The 13,755-nt window shown below is 40.9% G+C and overlaps 1 protein-coding gene across 13 annotated transcripts in view; it reads right to left on the bottom strand.

Annotated features, from left to right (window-relative positions):
* dnah1 (dynein, axonemal, heavy chain 1) overlaps positions 1-12,439 on the bottom strand; it is a 52,904-nt gene extending 40,465 nt beyond the window's left edge. For 2 of the 13 annotated variants that reach the window (XR_004927265.1, XM_036124632.1), the window contains exons 1-12: positions 8,792-9,513; positions 7,434-7,649; positions 5,932-6,097; positions 5,658-5,808; positions 5,437-5,551; positions 5,164-5,322; positions 3,243-3,498; positions 2,974-3,131; positions 2,659-2,870; positions 1,209-1,486; positions 965-1,115; positions 683-873 (exon numbers count right to left, since the gene is read on the bottom strand). Coding sequence is in view for 12 of the 13 variants with exons in the window: in XM_036124632.1 (XP_035980525.1) it covers positions 683-873; positions 965-1,115; positions 1,209-1,486; positions 2,659-2,870; positions 2,974-3,131; positions 3,243-3,498; positions 5,164-5,322; positions 5,437-5,551; positions 5,658-5,808; positions 5,932-6,097; positions 7,434-7,649; positions 8,792-8,897 (2,159 nt within the window). In the remaining variant the exon portion in view is untranslated. Of the gene's footprint in view, positions 1-682; positions 874-964; positions 1,116-1,208; positions 1,487-2,658; positions 2,871-2,973; positions 3,132-3,242; positions 3,536-5,163; positions 5,323-5,436; positions 5,552-5,657; positions 5,809-5,931; positions 6,098-7,433; positions 7,650-8,791; positions 9,514-9,543; positions 9,804-10,297; positions 10,381-10,791; positions 10,847-12,007 lie in introns of those variants that run through there. The other 11 variants (XM_036124623.1, XM_036124620.1, XM_036124621.1 and 8 more) reach the window with 11 other exon arrangements.
* Positions 12,440-13,755: the final 1,316 nt, after the last annotated feature.

Raw genomic sequence — 13,755 nt, 5'->3', positions numbered from 1 at the left:
TTTAAAAGACTAAATTTCCAAATCACAGAGGTCTGCAATCGTTAGCTATATATATATATTTATAAATATAAAATGGATCAGACACGTCCTTTAGGTGTCGTAATACATTTATTTAGAGTGGGTTTGAGTTACGTTTAAAGAGAGTTTCAGCAGTGAGGTAATCTATTTTTATTATTTGTTTTAGAGTTTATATAACCAAAACCTTTTACCAGAAACTTTCAAGAATCTCACAATAGCATTAAGTACGGTCAAACTGTTTAATACATTGACTTGTTTGTTGGTTGCACTTTATGTTCAACAAGGATTGATGTCCAACTCAACAAGCTGTTCTCTTAAATAACAATATTCTGATTAAAAGAAAAATGTTCAGTTTCTTGTTTTAAATTGTCCTTGTTTACAAACATGTTTATCTACATTTGTGTTACTTGTGGTTAATGTAGAGAAAAGTCAAAATTAAACCACAATTGCTATTATGATTGAAAAAAATCGCAATTTTGATTTTTGGCAAAACTGCACAGCCCTAGCGCCAACTCAGTCAGGAAATAAGAGATTATAAGTGGCGCCTCAAAATCAAGTCTAAAGCTCATCTTGAAATCACAGAAGATGCAACGGTCTGTGCATTTGAACTATCAGTGGCAGCAAAGCGTGTAGCCAGGCCCGGCACCGAGGGATGTGAACTTACTTGAAAGCTTCCAAGTCCAAATTGTGTAGGTCTGAGTGTTTCTCATACTCGGCAGCATAGGCCCTGAGAGGCATAGCTGCTTCTATCAGGGTGCTCCGGACTTTTTCCTCCAGCTCTCTTACTTCTTCTTCGTAGAAACTCATTGGCTCAAGCAACAAACTGCCCATGGTGACCAATTTCTTCATCACAAACTGGTTAGAACAAGAGCCAATCATCAACGTGGAGAAAGCAGAGTTTGATTTTCACAGTGACTGCACACGCAAATGCTCGTTTTATGATTACCTTATAAAGCTGCGGAACTTTGTGCGTGACCGCAATGGCACACCTGAACAATTTTGTGATGGATGTTTCAAAATCTTCTAGTGGAGTGCTGTAATGAACCCCAGTTTCGTCCAAAACCAGATCCACATAAAACAGAGGGGTTTTTTTCGGCCTTAGTGAAGATAGATGGAGAAAATAGTTTTTCATGAAAGCAGTCGCTTCACCTCTAAAAAGAAAACACGGGTTTTACTGTGGCTCATCTTACTTGTACGGGCTACTGATCAGGTCACTACCCCAGACCAGGTCCGGAGGACGCGGCAGCACACAGTGACAAGCCTCCAGAAGGAAGTCGCTCAGGGCGCCCAGGGAATCTAGCACAAGGCTGCGCAGGGAGTTCCTCATTCTGAAGACCACCACTTTCATCAGTCTGAATACGGTGAAGTAGGACTCGTTCCGAGAGCAGCCGCTGGCTAGGGAATCACTGGCGGTGCGGATGCTGTTGCTCAACGAGATGACCCAGTTCTTCTGGATATACGTGACAATCTGGGGAAAGAAAAACGGCGTCTGGCTGCTTCTTTTTGTGTGTGATGCAGAACGGGAGTGGGAAAAAGGCATCGGGTTTTAACAGCTACAACGTAGGGACATAACCTGACTCTCGCCAGATGGATGTCGCTCCGCCTAGCTTCACTCACATCCATCTGGGACATCTCCCATAGAAAGTGATTTCTCCAACCAATTTTATTGTCTGGCCAATCAGGACGCAGGGCTGGAGTTTCATAGATGTGACGTAGTGGAGAAGCGACCGTGACGTGAGACTTTGTTGATTCAGACAGCAATGGCGGTTTGCATCGAGGAAGCAAGCGTTAACATTGATGCTGCTATTTCTTCCGTGTTGTCCAATCTACCTAATATTGTTTCATTAAAAGAACATCAGAGAACGGCTCTGAAGGCTTTTGTTGGTGGAAACCATGTTTTCGCCCTTCTACCGACCGGATTTGGCAAGTTTTGTTTTCCGGGTCCGCGTCGTTCTCACAGCGTCACGGGTTAGCTTCGGTGTGAGCGGTTGAAATAGCATGTCGATAAGGATGACAGACAAGTGTCTTATCCAATCATATGCAAGGAGTTTTGATAAGGCCCAGCCTTCAAAAAAGGACATTCCTATGGAGAGGTCCCAGATGTATGTGTGTGGAGCTAGGCGGAGCGACATCAATCTGGCGAGAGTCAGGATAGTAGGGATGCTCCTTACGTTTTTTTAATCCATTAACAGATTCTTCAATTTAGCGATTTCTTTCCAGTAGAGAACATAACATAATATTGATAACAATTCTAATTATGTTATAAAGTTCTACATTGTGTAAAAATCTGTTTTTACAACGCATTCTCCAAAAAAAAAAAAAAAAAAAAAATCAACTTCTGTTTTTTTGTCACTTATGCCAATTTTCAGACTTCATCCATGTTCCTGGGGTGGGGGTGGGTGGGGGGGGGGGGGGGGGGCTGCAGTTTAATTTCACCTAAACCTTTTTGCTTTGTCTCTCTTTGTTTCGTCTTTTTTGCCACATAATTAGTGTGGAATTTCTGAGGTGTGATTTTGGACAGTTGAGGTTAGATTTAAATAAATCCAAAAGTAAAAAGTAAAATCTCTCAAAACCCAAGAACTAATAGACGATTAGCAGGGGGAAAAAAAGTGCCTCTGTACTGACTCAGTGCTTAATTACCTCATGCTGAACTTGAGACTGGATGAGGTCAAATTCGTCAAGTCGAAGGGGTTTGCGCAACGTCACATTGAACAGCCTCATGTTTGTTATTTTGTGGCACTCAGACAAAATCCGAGGCAACACACTGATCACCTCCGGTCGGTTCAGCAAAGAGTTCAGGGCAAATTCAGCTTGCTTCTTCTCAAAGTTAAAGGGAGGAACTGGAACACATCCTGTATAGGTAAAAGATGTCAGTCTTGGCTCACAATGCATTTCTTTAATCTCGACAAAAAAAAAGGTACATGTGAATAAAAAAACAAACAACAACTAGCTTACCATTTTGCGGTACATATTCAGCGTCTCTTGGTGGCAAAGAGATCTCTGAAAACTCCTCAGAGTTTTTCGTCACAATTTTGTCAAACACCATGCGGTTCATAATCCGATCATATTCCAGTTTGGCCTCCTTCTCCAAGTCTTTTATACATCTCTCAAATCTGCACATAAAAACATCACCTTCTTTTACCCCTTTCTAGAATCCGCTTCAGATCTCTCCGCAAAACTCCACAAAACCAAGGCACAAGCGAACTGGAAATGACAACACTCACATTTTCGGCTCAAAGCCACAAGCTGACTGGACGAACGTCTTGATGCGCTGCAGACTGTCGTCGCCGAGGGACGGATTCCCCTCCCAGATGGGCATGCAGTCCACGGACGTGCTGTACAGGAGCTGAACCTCCGCGCTGTTCCTCATGCTCAGAGCAAACTCGATTCGCTCGGCGAAGATTCGAGGATCCTCGGCTTTGAACAACAGCCTGATTCTCGGCACCCAGTGCTCAGAGCCTCCGTGTAAAAGGTTTACCGCTGTGAAAGCCAAGTGTCGATTCGTTGAAAAGCGCAGCTGAAACCAGATGTTCACATATTCTGTGCATAAACACATAAAACATTTTTTTTCCCTCACTCTGACATTAAATCAAACTAAACTTTTCCTCTTTTAGGTCAGTTAGGATTACCAGAAATATTTTCTGTTTGCTCACTGCCAGAATTAAAAACAAGGAAGTCTTTGAGCAACGTTTTTGGTTTTACTTTTTACAACTTCAGATAAATTGTAGTTTCGATCAATTGCCTGAGTGAATCGTATTTTTTCCTTTTTAACCACGTTTTAAACTTTCACAATAATTTGCCGGAATAGTTCCTGTTTCTCCTGTTTTTAACTCCGTCAGCTATGCTCACAGATGTTCTTTGGTGCTGAATTTAGCACTTTGTGATGATGGCCACTCCAAAACAATGACTTCGGTGTCCTTTCGCCACTTTGTTACTAATCTGGCGGTATGCCTATCGTCATTGTCCATTCGAACATAACGATGCCATCTATTCTGGGACGTGAACCAGTCGCTTCAGCTGCAATACATCCACACATCATTACGCTGCCACCCCCTTACTTCACTGTGGGAATGGTCCCTCCTTTTTCTTCCAAATGTAATGACAACCATAGTTGCCAAACCTTTTACTTGAAGTTTCATCAGACCACAGTACATAATTGTTTTATTAATGTTGCTTTCGGGACTACTGGCTTCTCTATCTCTCAGTGGTGTTAGTACAGCACTCGTCTCCCTGTAGGTAATGACTTTCTCCTACCCAGCTTCAGCCTACGCATTTACAATGCATTGGCTTTTGTCCTGGGATTTCTAAGCTCTGAGTTTAATCGGATTTGTCAGACTGTGAGAAAAGGATGGTTTTGTATTTAATACTGATATGTTAAAGAATTATTTTTGTTCTTTGACAATGTATTTTGGGAAAAACTGGATAGTTTTAGACTAAGACCAACATATATGCTCGTGCCTGTTATGTTGCTCACATAAAACTAAGAACCACATGTGTTATTTTGCTATAACTTGTTTTAACTTGTGGTGGGAACCTATGACAATGAGTTGTGGGAAAGACTGATTCTGTGTTCCTTATTTTGCTTATATTTGCTGTATTCTGAGTTTGCAATGTTATTTTGCTTCACACACTGCTGAGATGCTGGGAACGGTTTTTGTTTTGGTTGGAAATGGGACGAACAGATCACATGGGGGAGAGAACTGGCCACTCTCGCTCCCATCTGATACTTTGTTTATTGGTATAAAAAGGAGAGAACCGCCCTCATTAGTTGAAGTCAGCCGTGGGTTGTGTGGACGCCCGGCCGCGTGGATTGTGCTTTAACCGGACTGACCGACTTCCCAGTCCTATATGGTAAGAGATGGAACAACACGCCTGTTTGAAAGCTTGCCAGGCTTTAAGTGCTTGCTACTTTGCGTGTGTGAAGAGCTTGCTGTTTTGTGTTGCTGTGTTCTGTGGGGAATAATAAATGTGGGCCTTACATTCTAACAGAAACAGTGTTTGAGTCCTTATTTGTGTTTGCCGATCTCTTCCGAATCTGAATAAAAATTTCATAAAACAAATACTTTATGTAAATAGCTGGTTTCAACAAGATGTTGAGTACTGCTATTAAGCTGCACAAAAAAGCAAACAAGAGGAAGAATTTACTTTTCCCGTGTCCTGTTTTTTCATCAGGTTGTCCTTCCTCGTCGTTCTTATTGCTGCATGGGAGGACCTTCTGCACTAAGTACTGACATTTTTCCTTACAGTAGTCAAGGACCCCAACTAAATGCCAGCTGTACTCAGGGTTTGGACTTGTTGGATCCTCTTGGAATAAAAAAAAAAAAGAAGAGACAAATCGTGAATGGAAACAGTAAAAAAGAAAACATCTCCAAATCTATAATGGAGGAAAGCAACATTTTACCCCCAAAATGTGATCACCTTTAAGCAGCAAGGCTTTTGCAGGAATAGGCTTTCGACCGGGTGATCCTTCATTTTCGCCCAGAGCAAGCCAGTCTTCTGGTGTCCGGCAGTCGTAATCCTCATTGTCAAATATCTCATAAAAGATAAAATGAAACGAAATTAACGGGGGAGATACAGCAACACATATATATGAGACAGTTGACGGAAAAACCGCAGCAGCAGCAACGCTGTGGGTTTACCTCAAGTGAAAGGAAGGGCGATGACACATTGTCTGATGCTGGAGTCGTAGGATCAGTACTGTTCAGATGTCTTGGCATCAAGCTGTTGGTCTCGATGCCTTTTTCTGCCAAGAGGTTCTCTAAGTCTAGAACCAAGTATTGTCTACGAATTCTGTTAACAGAGAAAATTAATTGTTAGTTTAGTGTCTTTAGGTTTAACTGGAGTTTGATGAAAAAGATCGAAGGTATTTACGAAACCCTTCTTTCTAGTCCGTACCACCACAGCAGCGCATACCTCTCTATCACTAACTCGCGAGGAGCGTAGCCAGGGAGGGTGCGGTAGGCAATTTGAACTTTGGGTGTATCCCCACCAATGGAGAAATACGAACTCTCTGACTGCTCTGAAGCGTAAGTGGGAATGTTGCCCCTGCACTCTTCCCAGGGAGTCTTGACAGTTGCAACTAAGAAACACAGTAGAGGACACAACAAATATTTTTTTAGAATCACAACAGGCGTATTTGAAAAATAAAAACAGCACACCTGGTTTTCCAAACCATTGAACATTTTCATTCATTCATTTTATAAATGTGACCAGGTTACAACCACAAACTTCAATGTTCTTGTCTGGTAGCGCTCGTTGTGTTATTCTATCATCATGGATCGACGCATGCAAAGAGCCCAGAAGTCTCGAGCACCATGTAGGCACTGCTATGCCTTGATGATTGGAGCGACAGAGTTGTGGCATAAGCCTTTACGAGAGCATTGAAATACATGGGCTTCTTTCCACAACTTCAGAACATTCTTTGGCTTTTACAAAAGAATATTTTGGCTTTAATTTTTTGTTTTAAATTGCTTTTATTGTTTCTTTTAAGTGTTTTTATGCATTATCTTTTTATTTTCGTATTTTAATGGATGTGTTTTAGTTTGTTGCTATGCACAGCCCTTTGTTTCAGCCGTTGGCTGGTTTTAAGCACTTAATAAATGAACATATGGTATGGTATCAATGAACTCAATTTGATGCAGGTGGCTGTGGGTAGCTCAAAGAACAGAGGGGAGGCGTGTGCTTAATTAGGATTTTTATGTAACTGACGAACATAAAATACCATATAATAGCGAAGTGGAGAAAAAAACGGAAAAGGTTTTCACATTTCGTCTGGCAAATTAAATTTGCCATTTGTATCCAGCCTCATTTCTTTGATACCCCTAAATAAAACCCAGTGTAACCAGTTGCCTTCAGAAGTCAGTAAATGGAGTCCGCCCGTGTGTAATTCAATCTCTGTATAAATCCAGCTGATCTGTGAAGGCCTCAAAGGTTTACTGGGAGAACATTTGTGAACAAACAGCACCACAAGGAGGAAAGGGCATGACAGACTGTTCAGGGATAAAGCTGTAGAGACCTTTAAAGGAGGCTCAGGGGTATGAAACAACTTCTCCAGCTTTGGACATCTCACACATCACTATATTCAATCCCAGAAAGAGTTCGGCACAGATGAAAACCTACCAAGACATGGCCTCCCAATGACAATGCAATAAATCACAACTCTTAACACAAAAGATCCTCCCTCCATAACAACACACGGGAAAAGGGTCAATTTCTAATGCAAAAAAACAACAACAACAAAGAAACATAGGTAACTTCCGTTACACTGAATAACCAAATAAATAAAATAAGTTTTTAATTTCACGGCAGAAAAATAGGAAACGCGTCCAAAGAGCAGATGTACATCAGGAACACTGTCATTAAATTAACATCCGCACATGCAGTGATCGAGCATCAGGTCATCCAGTAATGCTCACCCTTTGATGAGCTCGCAGCACATTCCGGTCGCTCGGCACAAACCGTGGGTAAGTGGACTTCCGACTCTAGGGCCAATGGCAGCGAGACTCTGTGCCTTACATAAGTAGGCTTTGGTCCAGTCGGTCTTCTGGGGATCATTGCACTCTCTGACTGCTCTGAAGCGTCAGTGGGAATGTTGCCCCTGCACTCTTCCCAGGGAGTCTTGACAGTTGCAACTAAGAAACACAGAAGAGGACACAACAAATATTTTTTTTAGAATCACAACAGGCGTATTTGAAAAATAAAAACAGCACACCTGGTTTTCCAAACCATTGAACATTTTCATTCATTCATTTTATAAATGTGACCAGGTTACAACCACAAACTTCAATGTTCTTGTCTGGTAGCGCTCGTTGTGTTATTCTATCATCATGGATCGACGCATGCAAAGAGGCCAGAAGTCTCGAGCACCATGTAGGCACTGCTATGCCTTGATGATTGGAGCGGCAGAGTTGTGGCATAAGCCTTTACGAGAGCATTGAAATACATGGGCTTCTTTCCACAACTTCAGAACATTCTTTGGCTTTTACAAAAGAATATTTTGGCTTTAATTTTTTGTTTTAAATTGCTTTTATTGTTTCTTTTAAGTGTTTTTATGCATTATCTTTTTATTTTCGTATTTTAATGGATGTGTTTTAGTTTGTTGCTATGCACAGCCCTTTGTTTCAGCCGTTGGCTGGTTTTAAGCACTTAATAAATGAACATATGGTATGGTATCAATGAACTCAATTTGATGCAGGTGGCTGTGGGTAGCTCAAAGAACAGAGGGGAGGCGTGTGCTTAATTAGGATTTTTATGTAACTGACGAACATAAAATACCATATAATAGCGAAGTGGAGAAAAAAACGGAAAAAGTTTTCACATTTCGTCTGGCAAATTAAATTTGCCATTTGTATCCAGCCTCATTTCTTTGATACCCCTAAATAAAACCCAGTGTAACCAGTTGCCTTCAGAAGTCAGTAAATGGAGTCCGCCCGTGTGTAATTCAATCTCTGTATAAATCCAGCTGATCTGTGAAGGCCTCAAAGGTTTACTGGGAGAACATTTGTGAACAAACAGCACCACAAGGAGGAAAGAGCATGACAGACTGTTCAGGGATAAAGCTGTAGAGACCTTTAAAGGAGGCTCAGGGGTATGAAACAACTTCTCCAGCTTTGGACATCTCACACATCACTTTATTCAATCCCAGAAAGTTTTTAATTTCACGGCAGAAAAATAGGAAACGCGTCCAAAGAGCAGATGTACATCAGGAACACTGTCATTAAATTAACATCCGCACATGCAGTGATCGAGCATCAGGTCATCCAGTAATGCTCACCCTTTGATGAGCTCGCAGCACATTCCGGTCGCTCTAGGGCCAATGGCAGCGAGACTCTGTGCCTTACATAAGTAGGCTTCGGTCCAGTTGGTCTTCTGGGGATCATTGCACGCTTCGGTCCTTCGCTTTCTACCTGAAAAAGGTTATTTTCAGCAATGCTGACCCGCCATCAACGCTAGGAGGCCAAGGCGAGTACGCGAAAACTGAACGGCAAAACGGTTTGCTTTTTAATTATTTCGCTACGAAATTATATATATAAAAAATCAATTTACTAAAATAAAATATGACGGCCTACTATAAACTGTTACAACACTGACAAATCTTATTTTAAATTACATAGAAAGCAAGCGCAGGCTTGAACGCAACAAATCTCGGTTTACCTGACCACCGGAGCGTTAAAGTTACTTGCCGTTGCCATGGAGATTGTGAACTCGCGCATGCCCACCTTGCGGGCCGGACGTTTCATGATTTAACTGACGTCATACTTTTGCAACGCCGATGCTCACTGCATGAAATAGCTTTTTTTTTTTTTTTTTTTTTTTTTTGAAAAGTGTGACATAATCTTAATAATTTTTTTTTCTTTGATTACAAGACTTTCCCCCTTCTTCCATTTTTCTTATGAACAAAAAAATAATAATCAGATAATGTCCAGTTGTTTTTATATTGATGAATATTTAAATGGTCGGCTTTATTCTTGGCTTTGATTTGAAGGTGTAACTCAGATAGATAGATAGATGTTGTGAAGTAGGTACCAGGCATTGTCCCTGATGACCAGCAGCTTGCTCATCATGTGCTGCTCCTCCAAGGTCCCCAGTGGCAGTAGGCTCATTCCAATCACTGACCCCTCCTTCTTCACCAGCTTATCCAGCCACCCAGCCTTTCTGTGTGCGATCCTGCCTCTCCAGCAAACAGCAGCAAACATGAGGATGCTTGCTAACCCAGACTGATTAAATTTATGTAGCATCGTGTTACAGGTCCCAAATATGGGACTGTAATAACAAATTTAAATATCCTGAAAGACAGGTGAAATGAAAGGAGATTTAGACACAGCAGCTTTCCATGTTTTCTCCCAAATTGGATCTGAGTTATTTATTCAGAATAAACCACAAAACACCTGTGCATCAACTGTCTCGCTCAAGCTCCAGTGTGGTGCACAACACACAAAGCACACAATACACAAATATACAATAGTAAATAGCAATGCATACATAACAATTCATACAAAACCACTTCTAACAAGCAGAGTGTCGGAGCTCAACATGCTATGTTACCTGAAAATGAACCAAGAGACGGCAGTTAACCGACTGCAGTACCGTTATTCCAGTTAAACCGTTATTTCAGTTAAACCGTTATTCTACTGGCTAACGGTTTACAGTAGCCTACCTCAGCTAACTGCCTCGATCAACGGCAAACTTTCTATTTATACTCTTATTGTTAGATTATAAACAACACTACAATCAGTTATCAAACAGACATGTAAAGATGGACAGTTTACCCATTACTGACCTGAAAGACAGGTGAAATGAAAGGAGATTTAGACACAGCAGCTTTCCATGTTTTCTCCCAAATTGGATCTGAGTTATTTATTCAGAATAAACCACAAAACACCTGTGCATCAACTGTCTCGCTCAAGCTCCAGTGTGGTGCACAACACACAAAGCACACAATACACAAATATACAATAGTAAATAGCAATGCATACATAACAATTCATACAAAACCACTTCTAACAAGCAGAGTGTCGGAGCTCAACATGCTATGTTACCTGAAAATGAACCAAGAGACGGCAGTTAACCGACTGCAGTACCGTTATTCCAGTTAAACCGTTATTTCAGTTAAACCGTTATTCTACTGGCTAACGGTTTACAGTAGCCTACCTCAGCTAACTGCCTCGATCAACGGCAAACTTTCTATTTATACTCTTATTGTTAGATTATAAACAACACTACAATCAGTTATCAAACAGACATGTAAAGATGGACAGTTTACCCATTACTGACCTGAAAGACAGGTGAAATGAAAGGAGATTTAGACACAGCAGCTTTCCGTGTTTTCTCCCAAATTGGATCTGAGAGCGAGCGGAGGTCCGTTCCCATGGCAACCGGAACGCAACTGCTTGTGCCATTCCTTAAAGCGACAGTGTAAATATATATATATATATATATATATATATATATATATATATATATATATATATATATATATATATATATATATATATATATATATATATATATATATGTACATAGAGATCATATTCATTTACTAATAAACATATGACCAATGTGGTCACCTGTTTTGGGTGCGCCACAATCGCCCTACAGACATCAAAGGACCTCAGCTTCCTTAGGAAGAATAGCCGGCTCTACACTGCAAAAACGGATCTAAAACAAGTAAAATGTTCTTAAAGTTAGTCTATTCGTCCTTGATTTGAGCCAGTAAATAAGATTATCTGCCAATGGAATGAGTATATTTGCCCCTAAAATAAGCTAATCAGACATTCCTGTTCCTCATGCTCAGAGCAAACTCGATTCGCTCGGCGAAGATTCGAGGATCCTCGGCTTTGAACAACAGCCTGATTCTCGGCACCCAGTGCTCAGAGCCTCCGTGTAAAAGGTTTACCGCTGTGAAAGCCAAGTGTCGATTCGTTGAAAAGCGCAGCTGAAACCAGATGTTCACATATTCTGTGCATAAACACATAAAACATTTATACATTCCATATAATAGCGAAGTGGAGAAAAAAACGGAAAAGGTTTTCACATTTCGTCTGGCAAATTAAATTTGCCATTTGTATCCAGCCTCATTTCTTTGATACCCCTAAATAAAACCCAGTGTAACCAGTTGCCTTCAGAAGTCAGTAAATGGAGTCCGCCCGTGTGTAATTCAATCTCTGTATAAATCCAGCTGATCTGTGAAGGCCTCAAAGGTTTACTGGGAGAACATTTGTGAACAAACAGCACCACAAGGAGGAATGAGCATGACAGACTGTTCAGGGATAAAGCTGTAGAGACCTTTAAAGGAGGCTCAGGGGTATGAAACAACTTCTCCAGCTTTGGACATCTCACACATCACTTTATTCAATCCCAGAAAGTTTTTAATTTCACGGCAGAAAAATAGGAAACGCGTCCAAAGAGCAGATGTACATCAGGAACACTGTCATTAAATTAACATCCGCACATGCAGTGATCGAGCATCAGGTCATCCAGTAATGCTCACCCTTTGATGAGCTCGCAGCACATTCCGGTCGCTCTAGGGCCAATGGCAGCGAGACTCTGTGCCTTACATAAGTAGGCTTCGGTCCAGTTGGTCTTCTGGGGATCATCGCTTCGGTCCTTCGCTTTCTACCTGAAAAAGGTTATTTTCAGCAATGCTGACCCGCCATCAACGCTAGGAGGCCAAGGCGAGTACGCGAAAACTGAACGGCAAAACGGTTTGCTTTTTAATTATTTCGCTACGAAATTATATATATAAAAAATCAATTTACTAAAATAAAATATGACGGCCTACTATAAACTGTTACAACACTGACAAATCTTATTTTAAATTACATAGAAAGCAAGCGCAGGCTTGAACGCAACAAATCTCGGTTTACCTGACCACCGGAGCGTTAAAGTTACTTGCCGTTGCCATGGAGATTGTGAACTCGCGCATGCCCACCTTGAGCCGGACGTTTCATGATTTAACTGACGTCATACTTTTGCAACGCCGATGCTCACTGCATGAAATAGCTTTTTTTTTTTTTTTTTTTTTTGAAAAGTGTGACATAATCTTAATAATTTTTTTTTCTTTGATTACAAGACTTTCCCCCTTCTTCCATTTTTCTTATGAACAAAAAAATAATAATCTAATAATGTCCAGTTGTTTTTATATTGATGAATATTTAAATGGTCGGCTTTATTCTTGGCTTTGATTTGAAGGTGTAACTCAGATAGATAGATAGATGTTGTGAAGTAGGTACCAGGCATTGTCCCTGATGACCAGCAGCTTGCTCATCATGTGCTGCTCCTCCAAGGTCCCCAGTGGCAGTAGGCTCATTCCAATCACTGACCCCTCCTTCTTCACCAGCTTATCCAGCCACCCAGCCTTTCTGTGTGCGATCCTGCCTCTCCAGCAAACAGCAGCAAACATGAGGATGCTTGCTAACCCAGACTGATTAAATTTATGTAGCATCGCCCTACAGACATCAAAGGACCTCAGCTTCCTTAGGAAGAATAGCCGGCTCTACACTGCAAAAACGGATCTAAAACAAGTAAAATGTTCTTAAAGTTAGTCTATTCGTCCTTGATTTGAGCCAGTAAATAAGATTATCTGCCAATGGAATGAGTATATTTGCCCCTAAAATAAGCTAATCAGACACCCTGCACTTGAAATAAGATGATGGAGATGAATTGTTCCTATTTTAAGTGGAAAAATCTTATTTCGCTGGCAAATTATCTTATTTACCTGCTCAAATCGAGGATAAATGCACTCATTTCAAGAAGATTTGACTTATTTTTAGTTCTGTTTTTGCAGTGGGATCCCTTCCTGTAGATCGCATCCAGATTAGCCGACCAGTTCATCTTATTGTCCGGGTGCTCCCATTAAGTATTTAAAGGTCTGCACCCCCTAGATAGCAACTGGTCAAAATTGGATTTTGAAAATGGTTCCCGAAATTAAAGCTTAGATGATACGGTGTTTCCGTCCAGTCCTCTTTAGATAAAACCTCTTAGAACTGCCGGAGACTAGCTCTCCAAATATCAATGAACAGCTCCATGGATCTAAAACATCATGTGAGAAACACTCTGATGTAAATTAAAGTCAAAAAGGAGCACAGGTAATGCGAAAAGTCAAATCAGAAAGTGTGGAATTTCTTACGGCCAGCCTCTTGATGTGATACACGTCACAGCTCCTCACTGTGAGAGTGCTGTGGACAGAATGCTTTAAATAGGAGCCAAGAACCAAAGGTTAAATACAGAGTGACTTAA

Source organism: Fundulus heteroclitus, chromosome 20, assembly GCF_011125445.2.
Source record: "Fundulus heteroclitus isolate FHET01 chromosome 20, MU-UCD_Fhet_4.1, whole genome shotgun sequence".
Lineage (NCBI taxonomy): Eukaryota > Metazoa > Chordata > Actinopteri > Cyprinodontiformes > Fundulidae > Fundulus > Fundulus heteroclitus.
The sequence above is the reverse complement of the archived record's forward strand: the minus strand, read 5'-3'. Positions and strand labels throughout refer to the sequence as shown.